We start from the raw sequence: 19,331 nt of genomic DNA, 5'->3' as shown, positions 1-19,331 counted from the left end.
GTTCCATTGCTGCAGACAAGTCAGAGCCACGGAGACCCCACTTCGCAACTTACAGGAGTTAAAGGATCTGCTGGCAGATACCACAGGACACCTTCAAAGGTCTTGTGGGGTCCATGCCTCGACAGCTCAGAGTTGTTTTGGTAGCACGAGGGGGACCAACACAATATTAGGCAGCTGGTTTTAATGTTGTGGCTGATTGGTGTATATTAACAGTTAATACAGTGCCTACATATTACACAGCATTTTACAAAGAATACTTAATCATTCACATCTGTCCCTGTTCCAGTGGAACTTACAGTCGATATTCCCTACTAAAAGGACAGACACCACACACTAGGGGGGGGATTTTGTTAGAAGCTCCCCTTATCCTTACTGTGGATTACCCTCCCTTGGGACCCCCACCGTCTGCACTACATGGGTGCCTGGAAAATAAATAATCCAGACCCCACAAAGCATTGTTGCTGACCCTCTTAAACAAAAATATACAGGTGTGGGGCTCACTCCACAATGGGGTTAAAAGTACAGATGCCAATATAGGAACTTGCAAACTTAGGACTTTTAACATTGGTTTAAGAGCTGGAATAGGGCAATCAAAAAATTACCCAATATCTCACATTAAATATTGTGCTAGATAGAGATTTGTACTAACATCTGTAAGTTAAGCCACAAGCAGATTCCTGTGTTGACACTACCTTGTCAACCAGTCGTCACATTACTTTGGCCAGCAACCTTCAGAGTCCCTGCACCAATCATTATCGTGTGGATACCATTGCATCAGCAGTCAAAAAAAAAAAAAAAAAAAAAAAAGGGGGTGGGGGAATTTGGAGGTGAAATAGTGCTCTCTGTAGCCATATCCAAAAACTGCCCTCTCTTTGCAAAGTTTTCCACCAAAAAGTTTAAATTGTCCTCTAATTTTAACAAATTAGATGTATACCAAGTGCTATATTTAGGTATAGAAGTACTAATTTAGGGTATATTTGTGCACAAGGTTATAGGACAGTATATAACTTTAAAAAAACAAAAACAAAAAAAAAAACAAAACTGTAGCTTAAAAAGGCCCCATCCACTCTAGTAAAAGCTAAAACAAAAAGAAACTAAACCAGTCCCAGCTGAAAAGATTACTACAAGACTACTATAATCAAATCTGTATATATCTTATAGTTAAAACAGATTTAATGTGGCAATGTGTGATTACTTAGTCTCACTTTCTATCCTTCCATGGTTAGGATTTTTTCTGAAATAAAAATATTTTTTTAACAAGTTACAGAACATGTAAATGTTGGATGGGCATTTTGTTTTGGGCCCTTTATGCTTTTAGAGTGTAAGCTTCAAGAAGCAGTACTGCTTCAAGTCAATTGGTTCTATAAACTACAATACAAGGTCTGCAGAATAGTACAGAGTATGAACATACGAGTACATCATGAACCACCAAGATTGTTGTATATTCTAGATTTTATTACATCCGCTGACAGGAAGACACATTTACTATGCACAAAAAAAACAAAAACAAGACACCAAGACATATTATACACAAAAATAGACATGGAAATTAATATTTACAGAAGGAGACAAACAATTGGTAAAGAGAAACAAAAGAGTATTTGTATTGAGGACCAGGATTACAGCAGTTTATAAAACACACAAACAAGGAAATAGACTTTATACACTTGAGAAAGACTTTAGAATTTCAGTGCAACAAGTTTAAAAAGATACAGCATTGGCAGTTATTGGAAAACTGAATGGTAACATGAAAGGTCAGACATGTCTTATCCCAAAAACATATTCAACAAGAAAATGCTCCCATGGAAGTTTTAGTATTGTATCTAGCAAAATGTTTCTTTATTCATTCTTTTTCTCCTTTTGCTTGATAAGTTTATTTATTTCACGCTTTCCCATTCCAACAAATTTGGTGAGAATTCCATGTTTGTTGAGGCCAGGAATGAACAGCACAAAACTCACTGAAATGAAACAAAGTTCTAGTTAACACAAGGATAATATCATATTACAACAGCAATACCCACGCAATGCATCCAAGGAAGTGAAGGGATGTTCCACGCCTAGAACCATGTGTGCAGTGGTATAGCTTTGGATGGTACGAGTAAGGGGGTTCTCAAACTTGTCACCAGGCACCTATAGATCACACAGTAACAATTATGTTTATGGAGAGGTGTACTGGTTTCTGCTATGGCTCATATGCTAGCTTCCACATGGTAAAAGAACCTTGGTATCCCACCAAAGGGGAAATCCATAACAATTTCTTCAATCATTGTATTTAAGGGCTATGGGAGTCTGTTTAGATCGATTTTGTAATGCTCGCCTTACCCATTACCTCTCCTTTCGCTGGGAAGGGATGTATCCTGCCAATTTATCTCTGGAGGAGTTCTGGGTTGGATCCCCTAGGTCAGGGGTAGGCAACCTGCGGCTCGCCAGGTGTTGTGAAACTACAAGTCCCAACATGCTTTGCCAGTAGATAACCAGCAGATAGGTGGCAAGGCATGCTGGGACTTGTAGTTTCAAACACCTGGAGAGCTGCAGGTTGCCTACCCCCTGACCTAGGTTTAAGAAGTCTCTGATCTCTAAAGCCATTTACGTCCCTGGGAGTCCCCCTATACATACTAGGACCGAGGACAACCTGGGCTTTAGTTAGATCAGCATCATGCAATGATTACTTCTAAATTGTACAGTGATTTTATATATTTTCAATTTGTCCTTTCCCATGCCAGTCACTTGTGGGTTTCAAGGTCTGTTACCCAGTTATATTTTTGCTGAAGGTTTGCTATAATTCCAATCTCCTATTTGCTTACATCTTTAAATTGCTGGATTAAGCTCTCAAAATCCCTTAAAGTGGGTGCAGATTTACGAAAGGTTTTTGATTAATAATCCTTGTTTTTGTCACAACATTCCAAACCTTATTCTCCTGGTTTTCTTTATAACTGATTAGGGGACATAACACCTCCACTTTAAGAGCCTTGGCTAATGCCCCTTTAAAGCCAACCGAGTCCACCCCCAACCTCCATTTAAAGGGCACACTTACCAATTAGGTATGTCAGGAAGAGGTTATGAACCTGCTGCCCAATCCAAGCAACAACAGCCAGAGCAGAAATCATAGACATGAAATACTAGGTAGAGAAAAACAAAGTTTGGTTCATATGCCTTGTATACATATCAAATCATACTCAAAACTGGTTATATAGAGAGCTTGCAAGGAAAAAAAAGAAGAAAGTAAAGCACATACTGTATGAACAGTATCAGAACGTGTTAGCAGGTTTCTAATATTATGAAAAGTATTCTACAACAGAGCACATGGACACAAGAGTAAAGAATCCTTCTTAGCCAGCAGTCCTACCATCTTGGGCTTTTCCTCTTTCAGGACAAAGAGGCGTTTCCACCAGCCAACAATCCTTCGCCGGCTTTTCACAAGGTTGCTGCAAATCTCATGCAGTCTCTGTTGCTGTTCTGTGGTCCTAGAGTAACAGAAAAATTACATTAGGGGCTGGGAAGCTCCAACAATATATGAAACATCACACCTGGAAGAGGGTATGCCAGGACTGTCTAAATTTACCCCCCCATAAAAAAAAAAAAAAAAAAAGAGTGTTGAGATCAATCTTACAGTTTTGCATATTTGGGGCCAATTCAATTCTGCGCACTATTACCGTTCGTACAGTAAGAGCACAGTATTACTGTTAGTACCGCAATTTTAAAACTGATCTTTGCTTGCACCTCTTGGGGCACGAGTAAAAATCCAGATTAAAATGACCATTGAAGTTTGATCCTAGGACTCTGAGCGCCCATGTATTTCAGCCTCGGGAATGGAGCACTTGCACTGCCTATTGAGCTCTGGACAATATTTTGGTGTAAGTGCTAATTTCCCATTACTTGAGCACTAGAGCATTTTAAAACCCTCCCCTGCAAGACAGAAGTACCATGTTTCAATTGGCAGGGTGCAGAGGCGCTCTAAATGTAAAACGCACAGATCACCCCCCCCTGTCCTCTTACTCCACTTTCGAGCCCATCTTTAAGGCGACAAGATTAACCACTTCCTTAACAGTGGTACAAAGTAGAAATTAGTAGAAAATAAATTGTGTGTACAAATCTGTACAGTTTAGAAGACAGCTTCTAAATGTGCATCAAAATTTGAATTTTAGAGAAACATCTTAAAATTAACGGATTGTAATGGTTAATTAAAAAAGAAAGTGTTTGTAATGCCAATACATTGGTTTTAGTGTTCGATTACTACAAGAACTTACATTATTCAAAGCATATGGATACAAAATACTCTGCTCACAGGAACCACGTTTGTTAGAACTGCAATGCTGCAGTAAATCGGATCAGCCACAGATTCCTAAGTAACACTACAAAGTGGATAGATAAAGTAGTAAAGGATACTTGTGTGGCTTTACAGCGTATTCATTTTTGGTAAACTATTTCCCAATCATTAGAGTTCACCTAAATCAGCAAGATAATAATGCTAATTTATATAGCAAGAAATTCAGTGACATTCTTTAGCAAGGTCATCCCTACTCATAAGGCACATTAATTCCATATTTTTCTTTGCAATTGCCCAATTTAAACTGTTCTTATAGTCATACTCTAGAGTCTACGATCTGCTAGAATGCCATTGTGTTTTGTATGCCCCATATCTTCTCCCAAAGCCCTGCTGAAAAATCCAATTTATCATAATCTACTCACAATATAAAAGCTTTCGGAAACAGTCTAGTTTCAGAAAGATCGGAGGTCATGGCATGTATCAGTCAGGTAGCCAGTGCACAAAAATAAAATTACTGCTTTAAAAAAAAATAAAAAAAATCCTACTAGTTGGCAACAGAATTCTACATTATTTTCTCTAGCCCAAGATCAATAGAAATTTCCATGACATAGAAAGTTACAAACCATTGGTTGGAGCCAAAAATTCTGGGAGCGAGAGTAGGAACAAGGTAATCAGCCAGACAGAAACACATAACGAAACAGGATACACCAGAAAGAACTGATGGGTCCAAGTAGTAGATCATCCTGCAAGAGAAGTATATTTTAGTAAATCAGCAATCACCCCATTAATCAATTTATTTACTTCAAGATAAACTCTTGTCATCCAGAAGATAGTGTTGTAGCTTTGACTGACAAAAAACAATATTCAATTTACTATATTGCTACATTATTCATGCAATAACTATTGACTAGCTTTCTGTTCCATAGAACTACGGGGTGGAAAAAAGGACAAGACAATAGCTTGCTGCAGTAAGGGTGTGGTGTGTTGATGACAGCATTTTCCCTATGGACATAGTCTGTCAATAAACCTAGTGAAGTATATTGCATGGCACCTATCGAAGATTGGAAGGGTAAGCAGAGGACAATTTTTCAGCAAAGTAGCTGACAAATTACATACAACATTCAAGATCATACAATATAACCAGATCTCCACCATTCTTCTCCAGATCTCGGATCAAACCATCTACAGATCTAGTCAGATCAAACCACCAGTTCACTCACTGTGCGACAGACACAATTATCTATATAAAACTTAACATGTAAAACAGAAGCAAGATTAACAAATCTGGTCATCATACATTTACTTACAGAAATATAAAAGAAACTGCTCCCATTATAGCGGCTGGAAACCATGGCTTCTCCCAGCGAAGAACACGGTCGGTAAGCAGGACCACTTCACCCCATCCTTGGAAGTGTTCCTCAAGGCTAGCAGTCTCCGCAGCCTGCAATGTAAGACTTTTATTGTCAACTTGGCAAGACATTACCAAACCCACCAGATGCTTTGTATTAACAGGCTGCTCATCAACTGGATTGCAATTACAGTATTTACACACATAAATGGCTGTCAGACAGCTGTCGTACTACATTTTTTTAAAAAATGCTTTCATCCAGAGACCAAGAAACAGTTTTCTGGAGAGCCACATAGGTCATATTAACACAACTGTAGAATTCTGGGCACATGTGGTCATCGTCACAATCCCTCAGAATATTCTACTAACTGCAGATTACCAAATCTACATTTATCAGGTAGCAATACTCCAATACTCCTCAATTAGGTTTCCTGTAGTTCAGTACTTTCTGTAAGTCCTATATGGCATGTTAGGAAGCAGCTCACACATGAAACATTTTTGGCCCAAATCATCCCTGTAAATAGTAATAACATCCAATAAAAACTACTACATGTTTCTCTGTAGGCACAAAAAATATATTACCCAGGCCTATGCAGATCTGCCTTATAGGAAGGACGGGGACATGCAAAGGTACTCAAGGGGTAAAAATACATAGCCTGTATAAATTATAAAAAGATTATATTGCAACATTTTTGCAGTAAATACCAAAATTAATGAATAAATGCAAAGTACAGTCTTCTTAGATGAGCAATTTGTCAACAAAGCACCACAAAAATAACCAGATTTTAAATCAGTCAGTTCATTATCAGGAAAATTGGTAAATGTGATTGGAAGGAAATCACCTCCGCAGGCTTGTGTGTGCAGTCCAGTCATCTTCCAACAGGCCACACTAATGCTGGAGGCAATATGGCCACTTGGCACCAGTGACAGTGTCCACTATGTGCCCAGAGTGGCCAGTAATCCTGTTAAACAACACTGAATAAGTCTCAGAACAGTTTTGTGTGAGGCCAGTATTACACTCACTTCTGGGAAGTTCTCTAATTGGGCGTCCACATAAATAAGTGATCAAAGAATGAGAAAGGGAGCAGTGCTGTATACTAGCAATACACCATATGTAGAACCGCTAATGACCTTAAAACGTAGTTTTCCGCTCAGCTGGAAATTAACAATTGGTTATTTTAATACACACAAACCCAGCCTAAAGAGCTGCAGGTTAAAGGTAGCTGAGCAATAATTTCTTTGGCGCAACATCCCTACACAAAACTGCCTCAATGAAAGCAATCGTCCATCTTTTCAACAACATTTGGGGACCTTAGATGGTGGGGTCATGAGTTCGATTCCCGACCATGGCCTTATCCGTGTGGAGTTTGTATGTTCTCCGTGTGCTTGCAGGGGTTTCCTCCCACATTCCAAAAACATACTGGTAGGTTAACTGGCTGCTTACAAATTGACCCTTGTCTGCCTGTGTGTGTGTTACGGAATTTAGACTGTAAACTCCAGTGGGACTGATGTGAATGACAAATATTCTCTGTACAGCGCTGCAGAATTGGTGGTGCTATATAAATAAATGGTGGTGACGATTTCAGCCCAATGGCAATGCTTTTCATTTTCCTATATATAGTCTCCTATATAGTATTTTCGTGTTATTATGCTATGAGGTACTTCCATTGCAAGTTTCCTGGATGCAGATCCCATATTTTATCAGAGTTTAACAAATTAAGGCTGGAATTTTGCTAAGGCAACTAATACATGTGTCCCAGGGGCCAAAACATGTCCTCCTTACCCACACTTGAAGTAAGGGGTTTATGACAGCCTACACCTTAGTGCATCAATTGGGAACCATTGAACCGTTTACACGATTATCCTCCTATGCACAAAGTTCTGTAACTCTGTGCCAATACAGCAACCAAAGCAACATCTCGAAAGTTTCTCTGAACTCCAGTAATAACCGGGTTTCTGTATAGAAGTGTGGCTCCTGATGCTGTAATGCACTGTTATAGAAGGCTGTGCATGAGAGGGATGAATACCAAGAGTCGGTACCAAATGGTCCTCGACTGCTGCTGTAGTGGCTGGAGGGGCAGTGTGTTGGTGTTCATACTGTTCGGATAGATGACTGCATATGGCTAGAATAGCGTTAGGACACAAGCCTGTTACTTTAGATGTATGGACACAGACTAATACAGTACATATGACTGGTATAATTATGTGTGGGGGTACATGGTGTATACCTGATGATTTGCATAGACTTATTTCTAACTTACTCACATTTCACCTCACAAAACTGCTGGTACAAAAAAAACGGACGATTAGAAAAATAAATAAAGGAAAGTTAAGAGCATAAACAAAACTTTGTACTTTGTCCCAGCTTTAACAGAGCATTGGAAACGCTTATTAACTTCTCAGAGCTTCTATAAGCCTAGTGTAGTACATACCTAATGAGAGTTCCCTGAACACTTAAAATTAACAGCACAGATTTTTCCAGGCTTCATTAATCATCATTGGGCTGTCACAGTTCTCGAAATTCAGAAAACTGGACATTAAACATTGCAGCTCTGATGAGATGCAAAACTCCCATTCAACAACATTATGCTAAAAATCTAGCGTGACAACTAGTACCACCCAAAAATTATGTGTCACTCATCCTAGTTAAGAACCACTGCTGTAAAGCATTCCAATATACTGACCTACAAACATTAACAGTACAGCCCAGGTGAAGGCCAAATTGCAATGTATTTATCATCACCACATATAGTATCTTGATAAAAGATGGGGGAACTATGCCCATCTTTCTCCGTCTAGTACTTAGGCATATTTTGTGTGTGTCCCGAAGATCCTGTGATTCTAATTTCATGAAACCATTCAGAGCCTTGAAAGCTAAAATAGTTCCTACAGTCTGGTGACGTCACAGAAAATTTCTCAGGAGCACAGTGAATATACTCCTGCCAGTATTTTGAATATTCATGATTATCTAAAACCACAAAAAAACATGGCTGCCTTTATGCAGACTTGTAAAAAAGGTGAATGTGGCTATGCACATAGTTTAAGTTGTGATGCTGCAATTTTGGGATTAAATGCACTGATCTGATGATCGGCACATAGCACCTTATAGAGGTGTTACACTGAGCATGATGGACCAGTGGGGTTTGGTGCACATACAGTTGTGTTTTGCTTCCAGTCATGTTCCTGTAAACGGGAACTGGAGCTCTTTGTTGCAGCAGGGTTCCCCCATCCCTGGTGGTCCAGTGAAGGGGGCTTGGCAGGACAATAAATCCAGGAGATGCTTTGCCTCCAGGGAATACCAGAAGGTAAAGTGCCACACTAGAGTCCAAAAGGCTTAAACAGCGACAGCAGGGAGATCACTACTCCAGGGTCTCGCTACCATTACACCGCTGAAGATTTCTGGTTGGAGGAGGGGGTGGTAAACTCTAGAGAAGGACTCCTGGAAGATACTGTGGACAGAGGTCTTAAAAATAAATCTTCCATACTGAACGTGGAAAATAGGGCTGTTCCCCTATATGTGTAGGCATCAATTGGACAGGGGTGAAAGAACACCACCTCCACTGTGTAATGTTAAAAGTGTGAACCATGATGGGGCAGATTCGGCAAGATAAGTGAATCTTGCTAGGCTTAAAGGGACAGGAGGCTGGATTACCCACTAATCCTAACCAGTGTAAAACAAACTGGGGCAACAAGGACCATAATGTAAATTATCCAGATCATCAATACTTTTTAGTGGTGTGTAGCTGCTCTTTTCAAAGCTATATTTGACTAACAAACATTAATCTTCTATAAGATACTGTTGTTTCTGCAAAATGCCTATAACCAGCTGAATTCCTGTGACCTACATAATACTCTCCCCACAAATATGTAACATCTACAATCTGTGAAGGCAGCAGTGCGAGGGAGTTTCATCACACCGAGGACAGGGTGGTTTAGAAGTATCTACAGAATCCCATCTCATTTAAACTGCTGGACCCAGTGAGCTTAACGGTCACTGCAGTCAACTAACATTGATGTTGCCATCTCTATTCCTCCTTTGGTGACCTCCACTGGCATCTTGGTGATAGCAGTTTCCACTGAACATGAGGAACAAATGTCCTGGCTCTATTTCAGCAGCGAGCATGAACCTGGAAAAAAAACAAAAACACACCCGACTGTGTGCACTTACACCAAACTGACAGATAACCACAAAACTGCCTGTGCAGCACAAAGCAAAAGCCTTCTCTACATCCAGCAGAGGAAGGACACTCAGTTATGATACATCATTAAGGACAGGTATGGTTGCCAGCAGCTTATGGTTTTAAGATTTATACAGCAACTAACTCATGTTTCGGCCATTCTGCTCTCTCTTCTAATTCCAACTGTACCACACCATCGGTATCTGCACAAAAATGCCTGTTGCCAATGACTGCTTTATTATCATTGAAGGCGAAATATGTTGCTGCCTAACAATAGCCACCCACACTTTCTGCACCAGCAAATGCAACGGTTACCCTGCCACCATATGTATCATGATATCCCCAAACCTCTTAGACTGAACAGGGCCATCTTCACCTCCTGCTTCATGTCATTGTGATTTGTATCATGTCATGATACACACACCATTCTCATTAGGTGCCTGTACTGCAAAGGCTGCAGCATCTCTCTGTGCACTTAAATCCATTTATTCTTATTTAAGAATGTATCTATATTAAAGTAGATTTTTGCAATGTACTGTGTTGACTAATATATCAGCGTTGGTCATGCTGGTAAGAGAGTCTGGTGGTGGCAGCGACTAACCTCCTACAACTGGAGGGACCACGGTGGTGCACAATTGACACTGTTACAGTCAGCAAGATTCTGGTGGCCAAGTAACACCAGTAGGGGTCGTTAGTAACAGTAGGTTACCGACAGCAAGAGAAACCCCCAAGAGAAATCTGTAAAATACCTTCCCCCGGACAGGGTAGCAGAGTAAGACCATCATGTCTCAGCAAGTTTAGAAGAAACAATTTTACAGATGTGTTTTGTTATGTGTTGCCTTCGCATAATGGTTTAACGTGTGTACACGGGTGTATGTAAGAGGTCTACCCAAATGCAAACATGTATGAATAAAGTGTTCCAGGACAACTTACAGCCATGTTTCGCTGAACAGTACTGCGAGGGAGTTTCATCACACCAAGGACAGGGTGGTTTAGACAAATGGAAGGACTACTAGCTAAAATTATAAACTGCTGCCAATTGTGCAAAGTCATCAACCCCCCACTTCCCAGTTTCAGCTTGTCTTACAAGACCTTTAATTCACAACAGGACTGTACAAAACCGTTACCTCCCTTGTTCTGTAAAGCCTTGTGAACAATCAGATAATATCAGACACACCCTGACTTGCGGCCTGTCACAAAGCAGGCAAGTCATCCTCACAACAACAGATCTGTAGTCATTGGTGCTGCAGGACCAGATTTAAATGCTCACAAACATACAGTGCCTGTGAGCTAAACAATGTAAATACATCATGGAGGGCTTAGTCAGCTACATTACATGCTGCTTTTGTTACTGTATGTTTTATTAAAAAAGGGTTTTAGAAGCCGAATGTTTTGCAAAAAAACACATTGGAAATATACAATAATCGACCTTTAATATACATTAAATTCAGTTTTGAAGATCTGAGGTCTAACTTGTGGATGATCTCCAACTTGCATAGGACTACAAGTTCCAGCATGGCCTGACAGCATGTAGACTGTAGGGCAACCTGGGACTTGTGGTGCCACAAAAGCTAGACTGGAAACACCAAGCCTGCTAAATAACGTTGTGGCCATATGCCAGGCACTAAACCTAAACATGACGCAACTGAAATTACATAACAAAAAGAGAAATCGATGGTTACTCCACCTTGTACAATAACCTCCAGCTTACAAAGAGTGGATACAAGAGCAGGGCAGCACCGAGTACATGTCACTGTGCACCGAGGTCAGTAAGACCAATCACACAGACGAGGCCCAGTTGTGAAATGATGATGTAGAATCTCACAACGACAGCGCGGCCCCCTTAGCGCTCAGATCCATGCAGACTGTACTCACCAGCTGATTAGTGCTCTTGTTGTCCCCCTCCGCCATTGTCTGTGTCACAGCAGCCGCACAGCTCAGTCCGTCCCGACCCGAGTACACACTGGAACTACCTGACAGCTCCGTCCGAGCCGGATATAAATAGCGGCTCCCGGCATCCACCGCGGCACACTGGCTGCCTAGGAACGCAGACGCATGCGTGCTGTGATTGGGCGAGTCAAGCATAAACGGCGCCATGATAGCCAATCACCGCGTTCTGTCCAGTAGCTGGACAGTTAGTATTTGAATTACAAAGACTGCAGCTCAGCACTGTATAATAATAACAGATACTGTTATCCTCTGTGATGGGAAGAATACGGTTTACTACATTATTGTAATGTACATATTGGTCATTGTTCAAATTAATACGGTGCAACAATGAAATTCATTATGTAACGGGTTAATTATTATGTAAACACGCTTTAAAAACACTGCATAAATTATATGCAACGTAATATCTTGCAATGCCGTCACTTCTTTTCCATGAATCTTCCTTTAGTCCCAGTTTTCAAACATTTGACCCTGGAAATGTACTAATTTTCAATCTTGACCAGCACACAATTTTCACCATCTATAACTCACTATCCTGACTTTGTAGGTTATATGTTGAACGGGAATATTTAAACTGTAAATGATCAAATTGAGTTGTTCCTCTCTTTTTGATGCATTAGTGTGGATGATGTCTGTGGTATTGGAGGGTACCACCCGCACAGTGTGACAGAGTTCAAATTCATGGCCAAGTCATCACTGGCCGTGACTCAACGTCAGCCGCACACTATTACCGTTACTACGGTAATTTCAACGCTGATTTTCGCTCGCAGCTGTGAGTTCTAAAGAACAACAATGGGAATTGAATCTACCCCATTGTGTTTAGTCATTCCCGCTGTTCTTCCACGAAGCGGAAACGGTCGCTTGATGTTTCCGGACAGGGGCGTCTTGTTGCTAGGCAACAGGCATGCAGCGTCCCCGTCCGGCTTCCTGCTTTCGGGCGCAAGCGCACCTCGTCCCATTGCTAGGGAACGGGACGCTCTGTTCTTCCCGCTCCTGCAGGTCCGTCCTATCAGCTGCAACCAGTCTCTATATTAACCTCACTCTGGCACCTTTAGGGTGCGAGAGTATCTGGTCTCCATTTTGGTCTTCCCGTTTCCTCCAGCGTTCCTAGTTACCTATCCTATTGGTATTGACCCGGCTTCCCTGACCATTCTCCTGGTTCCTGCGTTCTGGTTATTGACCCCAGCTTGCTGACCACTGTCTGGATTCTCGTGACCCCTCACCTCGTACTGGTTGACGTCGCTTCTGGATCTCCCCGTTGTACTGCCTGTCTCCACTGGTTTGACCCAGACCGTCTTGACCCTTCCTCACCATGTGGGTAACTGTCTAGGTGGACCGCGACCTACGTACCCCTTGCAGCTAAGCTCAAACCTTGCGGGGGTCCTTGGTGAAAACCAGAGACCCCCGCAAGGAGGTTTGGGCTTACCTGCAAGGGGTACGTAGGTCGCGGTCCACCTAGACAGTTACCAGTATGGTGAAGAAGGGTCCGCACCTTCAAGTTCAGTGACGCAAATACCAGTTGGTGTTCTCAGTGCATTCAGCGGCTTCTCAGCCTGACAGTATACTTTGACCATATCTGACGGCAACGGCGAACCTTCTGCTTGTGACCTCCTTCTCCACCTGGCTCAACGTGTAGAACAGAAGGCTAACCAGGCCCAACTTCTCCAGTGCATCCAGGGAGTAGTATCCAGACTAGATTCCCTTCAGGGGTCCTTAAACCCAGCACAGCCACCTCCTACAGCGGCCTCTTCTGTCACTGTTAGCGCAAGTGCTACCACCAACAGAAACCTGCGCATTCCTACTATGGAGAATTATGACGGTAGCTCCAAAGGTTGTCGAGGATTTTTGAACCAGTGTTTGATCCAGTTCAAACTCACCCCGGAGAACTTCTCTTCTGCGAGAGCTAAGGTGGCCTACATCAATTCCCTCCTTTCCAGACAGGGGTTTGGCCTGGGCTTCTACCCTATGGGAGAGGGATGATGTTTCTCTTTACAACTCCGCAGTCTTTATTGAGAATTTTCGTTGAGTATTTTATGAACCTGCACGTGTATCTTCTGCTGCCTCTAGCCTTCTGGCGTTACGACAGTGGTCCCTTTTCTGCCGGACAGTACGCTGTTCAATTTCGGACCTTGGCATCAGAGCTAAAATGGAATAAATGAGGCTTTGGTGGCTACCTTTTGGCAATGACTTTCTGATCAGATCAAGGATGTATTAGCATCTCGGGATCTTCCTTCCAATCTGGACGATCTCGTTTCACTTAGTATCAAGGTGGACATTCGCCAGCAGGAACACTCCTTGGAGAGGGATCAAAGTCGCCGTCTATCCTCTCGTTTGGCTCCCCATTTTCAGTCTCCCATTTCTTTTGCGGAGGAGCCCATGCAGATCGGATGCTTTCCTCTTTCCCGGGATGAACGAGAGCGCCGCACTAAAACCCACCTTTGTCTTTATTATGGAGAGGCCAATCATTTACAATCTGCCTGTACCAAGAGACCGGGAAATGCCACCTCCTAGGCGGGAAGAGGGAGGCGTCCTAGGATCCAGTTGTCACACTCCATGCTCCCACAGCAATGCCAACTTCTTGATGCCAGTTACCCTGAAGACTTCTGCCGAATCCCTGGTATGTACCGCCTTTGTGGATTCTGGATCCACGGGGAACTTCATTTCTGCTAACCTCGTGTCAAAACTCCATATTCAATTTCATTCCTTGCCGCAACCTTTGGTTCTGACTGCAGTGGATGGCAATAGCGTCAGCAACGGTTCTATCTCCTGTATCACCAGTCCAGTGGCAGGTAGGAGCTCTTCATCACGAGTGGATTAAGTTCCTGATTATTCCGCAATCCGTTAATTCCATCATACTAGGTTTACCCTGGCTGAGGACACACTCTCCTCAATTTGATTGGCACCGTGCCCAAGTTACTTCTTGGGGGTCCGTCTGTTTCCAGAGATGACTTTCTAAAATTTCTCGTCCCGTGAGACAATTGTCCTGCTGTTCATTGTCCTCGCAAGTGATGTTTCCTGAACCTTACTTGGATTTCCTCGATGTCTTCAGTATATCTGCTTCTGAGAAACTTCCTCCACACTGTCTGTGGGACTGTCCCATTGAGCTTGTTGTTGGCAAAACCATTCCTAAGGGTAGGGTATACCCCTTATCTTTACCAGAGACTAACGCCATGTCCCAATACATTTCTGATAACCTACAGCAAGGTTTTATTCGTAAATCTTCATCTCCTGCCGGGGCTGTTTTTTTCTTCATCAAAAAAAGGACGGTTCCTTGAGACCCTGTATTGACTACCATCGCCTGAATGCCATAACCATAAAAAAAGAAAATGGCTATCCTCTTCCCCTCATTCCAGAATTGTTTGACCGCATCCGCGGTGCTCGAGTCTTCGCAAAGGGGACGAGGGGAAAACGGCATTTAACACCCGGGATGGGCACTACAAGTACCTTGTAATGCCTTTAGGGCTCTACAATGCCCCCACAGTGTTACGAAAGTTTGTTAAGGAGATTTTCAGAGACCTTCTCTACCAATCAATCATTGTCTATCTTGACGACATTCTGGTGTTTTCTCCCGATTTATCTTCTCACCGCAACCATGTTAAAATTGTCCTCTCCCGCCTCCGGGCACAATTTCTATTTTGGAAATTGGAGAAATGTCTTCTCGAATGTTCACAGGTCCCTTTCCTTGGCTACCTCATTTCTGGAACAGGTCTTCAAATGAATCCGGTAAAGATAGAATCCATTCTCAACTGGCCACAAGCTTGCGGGCTTAAAGTTACCCAGCGCTTCATTGGGTTTTCTAACGATTATCGTCAGTTCATCAAAGGATTTTCCTCCCTCATCACTCCTATTACTGCATTGACCCGTAAAAGGAGCCTGCTGTAAGATTTGGCCTCAGGAGGCCGTATCGGCCATTAAATCTCTTAAGGAAGCCTTTATTTCTGCACCCGTACTTGGGCAACCTGACCAGGAGAGACCTTTCTATCTGGAGGTAGACGCCTCTTCTGTTGGGATCGTAGCTGTTTTATCTCAAAAGATCTCTTCTTCCGGAGTCCTGGAACCCTGTGGTTTTCTCTCAAAGAAATTCTCTTCATGTGAGTAGAACTATGGGATTGGTGATAAGCAAATAAGAACACATTAGAAGAGTGGCGTTATCTCCTGCAGGAGGCTCAATGCCTTAATTCCCGCCAGGCCCGTTGGTCCCTGTTCTTTTCTCGGTTCCAGCTACTTCTTACCTACCGCCCTGGTTCCAAGAATACCCGAGCCGATGCCTTATCCAGAGCCTTCAACAATTCTGACTCCTTGGGTCCTCCTGTTACCAAACCTATCCTCAGTCCTCTTCAGGTAGTGGCTTTAACCAACTCTTCAGTGAAATATCCCCCACCAGGCCGCTCTTTCGTGAGTCCACATCACCATCCCAAACTGTTATGTTGGGCTCACGACTCTAGATTCGCTGGCCATTCGGGGTACAAGAAAACCATTGCTCTTCTATCCAGATACTACTGGTGGCCCTCTCTTGGCTCAGTTGTCCGCAAATATGTTCAGGTCTACAGAATTTGTGCTCGTCACAAGGTTCCTAGACGCTGTCCCTCGGGTCTTCTGCTTCCTCTTCACGTTCCAGAGTCCAGAGCAAATTCTAGCAAAGTAAATATGTTTTCTTGCACAATTTTATCTGTCTGCTGGTATCATCAGTCTAATGCAAAAAGTAACAACAATTCAGAGTTGGTATAATGTACTATTGGGCTGCAATTCTAGTTCATGCATATAAAAAAGGGCTATAATTAAAGTGTTAATAAAGGTAAATGTCTTTTCCTACACACTGTGTGCAATATTTTTTATCAGATATGAGTAAACAATATAGCAGCCTATTGTACTCACTGTTTCTTTACAGTGTATTAGGTATCACATCCAAAGGCTTTGCAATCACACATTCTATATAGAGATCTTGTCCATTTTATGCATCTCAACATTTATTCTTAAAACGAAACAACTCAATGTACTCACAACATGAGCCGTGTAAAACCCCCAACACATGTTTCCGAGAATTTCTTTAATCATACACAGGTGAGTAAATCTATTTGGCTGAGTAAGTATTTTTCTCACGTGTTCTCAGACAGAAAGGCACAAAACATGAGCTTTTGAGGACTGGAGTAAGGAAAGACTGGTATAGAACATAAAAATAATTCAAGAGAGGACAGAGGTGGAAAATCATCTGTAGCAGAAATGCAGAAAGAGAGAAACATCCAAGGAGACAGCACTTTAGAGGCACTGCCAACTGTCAGAGTTGCGGAGGATGCAGCTACAACAGGAACAGGGATGGGGGTGGGGGGGTCACTAGCTGTCACACATCCTGCAACAGCGTTTTTCAGCTATTTTGTACAGGTACCATGGTTACTGTATACATCTGCCTGAGATACTGGGATAATGTCAATCGTACCATTCATAATCTACATTACCTCATTATCATAAGAAGCTTACACAAGAGACATGGGGGTAATTGTATCATGCTGCGAGTTTCCGGCAGGTTTGAAAATTGGAGATGTTGTCTATAGCATCCAATCAGATTCTTACTTTCATTTTGTAGAATGTATTAAATAAATGATAACTAGAATCTGATTGGGTGATATTGACAACGTTTCCATTATTCAAACCCACCGGAAACTCGCAGCATGATACATCCCATAGATTGTAAGCTTGCGAGCAGGGTTCTCTTACCTCTCTCTCTGTATATATTACCCAGTATTGTTTTATTAATGTTTTTTCCTAATTGTAAAGCGCTAAGGAATTTGCTGGCGCTATATAAGTAAATGTTGATGATGATGATGATTTACCCCCATGTCTCTTGTGTAAGCTTCTTATGATAATGAGGTAATGTAGATTATGAATGCTACGATTGACATTATCCCAGTATCTCAGGCAGGCTGCCAGTACCCAATGGTTTTCCAGAAAGGTCATCCCCAAATATTTGGGCTGACATCAACATTAATAATCCACCAATTATGCAAGTGTATCCACCATCTCAACTTCTGGCATGTCGACTTTTAGGATTTCTATATTATTGTCATTTAAAAACTGTCCCTGAGACTGACATTCTACAAGAATAGCCTTTTAAAAGAAGGTTGACCAAGAAGGCATAACTGTTGATACCTTTTAGCCTTAAAAGTGCTAAAAGTACTATTAGTATACTGGATAAGGTACAAGGTAATATAACTAGACAAAAGTGTAATACTCAGTACTAATAATGCCTCTTTAGGACGTGGGTCAAAAGAAACTGATGATTTCTGAAGGATATGCAAGTGTAGGCAAGCATCCCTGAGGTACACATTTGCCATCCAACCTCCTGTTCTTTTACAGAATGGGTCTGAGTGACTAATGAATAATACTTTTCTCATACACAGAGGATGCCTGAGAATAAGAACAGGAGCACAAAAGACTGAATATTTTAATGCTGTGGGAGCTAACAGAGCTAGGGTCAGACAAGCCAGGAGTAGGGGGACAGTAAACAAAGAAAACCAGGAGATAGGCAAGAAGGTAAAAACCAGTTTTAGCAATCGACAATAAACAGCAAGGTACCAGTGGTAAAGAGGCAGGTAAAGTAGTCAGCACTTGATTATCCACAAGGTAAGACTGCCAGTAGCAACATAAACAGGCTGAAGACATCCAAGCAATGGATGTAAAGGAAAGGTATCTGTGTATAGCCTTAGAGCATAAACCCAAGTATAAATCTTCTGTCCGTTGTGCATCTTGTTTGCTGCCGAGTTTGAATTAATTTGTCAGATCTTCAGATGCAGCAGCTTAAGTCCACACACATGGTCGGAGCAGTGGCTTGGTCAACATGCATGCACACTAGTGCCACTTCTACCCCTTAGGAGCAGCCTCCAGCCACTGTGTTATGAACTTGCCCTTAGAATTGCTCTTATCCAAGATGGCTGGGACTGTCTCATGAAGATTCCATATTGGATCTCATTTCCTGATGGGCCTAGAAAAGGCACTTCCTGTTTTGAAGCCTTTGCTTGAGTATTGTGTTTGTATCTGAACTTGATGTTTCCACAGAACCTTGCTCCCTCTTGTGATTTGGAATACAATTGCTTGATATTTCTACCAGACCTTTATCTGTCTTGAGACTGTGGATTTCACTTGTTGGATACTTGGAGATTTATATATATATACCAAAATAAATCCTGTTTACTACAGAACTACCTGGCTATTGGGTTCCGTTTGTGATACCAGAAGTGTGACACACTGGTTAAAACTTGTTTGTGAGGAAAGCAAAGACAAAATGTATTGATGAGAATTGGAGTATGAATATTTTTGGGAAGTTACCAATACTTATGGATAATTATAATCAGACCCATAGCCATCCCCTATTAAACCAAGAGCTTAAGATGGCCGCTCAATTCTGAAATTCACAATATATTTTACTTAAAAAACCTAAATAACTTTGATCATAAGAGGAGGAATAGGAGAGGAATCACCCAGAATACCATTTGGAATAAAATGTTTCAGTACTAATATATGAAACACGGGATTATCTTATAGGGAAAATATGTATTTCAAACCTTACGAGATTTATTTGTCAATTAAAGAAAAA

General features: G+C 41.8%; 1 protein-coding gene across 1 annotated transcript; it reads right to left on the bottom strand.

The window, feature by feature from the left end:
- Positions 1 to 1,433: 1,433 nt before the first annotated feature.
- On the bottom strand, positions 1,434 to 11,819 carry ARL6IP1 (ARL6 interacting reticulophagy regulator 1). The gene is made up of 6 exons (XM_075179749.1): positions 11,669 to 11,819; positions 5,575 to 5,708; positions 4,891 to 5,010; positions 3,347 to 3,464; positions 3,035 to 3,119; positions 1,434 to 1,958 (listed from the first exon to the last, which is right to left on the bottom strand). Exons 1-6 carry the CDS (start codon positions 11,702 to 11,704, stop codon positions 1,840 to 1,842), a joined length of 612 nt encoding a protein of 203 aa, XP_075035850.1. The 5' UTR covers positions 11,705 to 11,819; the 3' UTR covers positions 1,434 to 1,839.
- Between the last annotated feature and the right edge of the window lie 7,512 nt (positions 11,820 to 19,331).

The sequence above is a fragment of the Mixophyes fleayi genome, chromosome 7 (genome assembly GCF_038048845.1).
Source record: "Mixophyes fleayi isolate aMixFle1 chromosome 7, aMixFle1.hap1, whole genome shotgun sequence".
NCBI lineage: Eukaryota > Metazoa > Chordata > Amphibia > Anura > Limnodynastidae > Mixophyes > Mixophyes fleayi.
The sequence above is the reverse complement of the archived record's forward strand: the minus strand, read 5'-3'. Positions and strand labels throughout refer to the sequence as shown.

Coding starts and splice junctions, on each gene's coding strand:
- ARL6IP1 (XM_075179749.1), bottom strand. CDS start 11,704: ATGGCGGAGGGGGACAACAAGAGCACTAATCAGCTG. Junction 3,465..4,890: donor ATTTTTGGCTCCAACCAATG/GTTTGTAACTTT, acceptor CTGTTACTCTAG/GACCACAGAACAGCAACAGA. Junction 3,120..3,346: donor AAGAGGAAAAGCCCAAGATG/GTAGGACTGCTG, acceptor TTCTCTACCTAG/TATTTCATGTCTATGATTTC.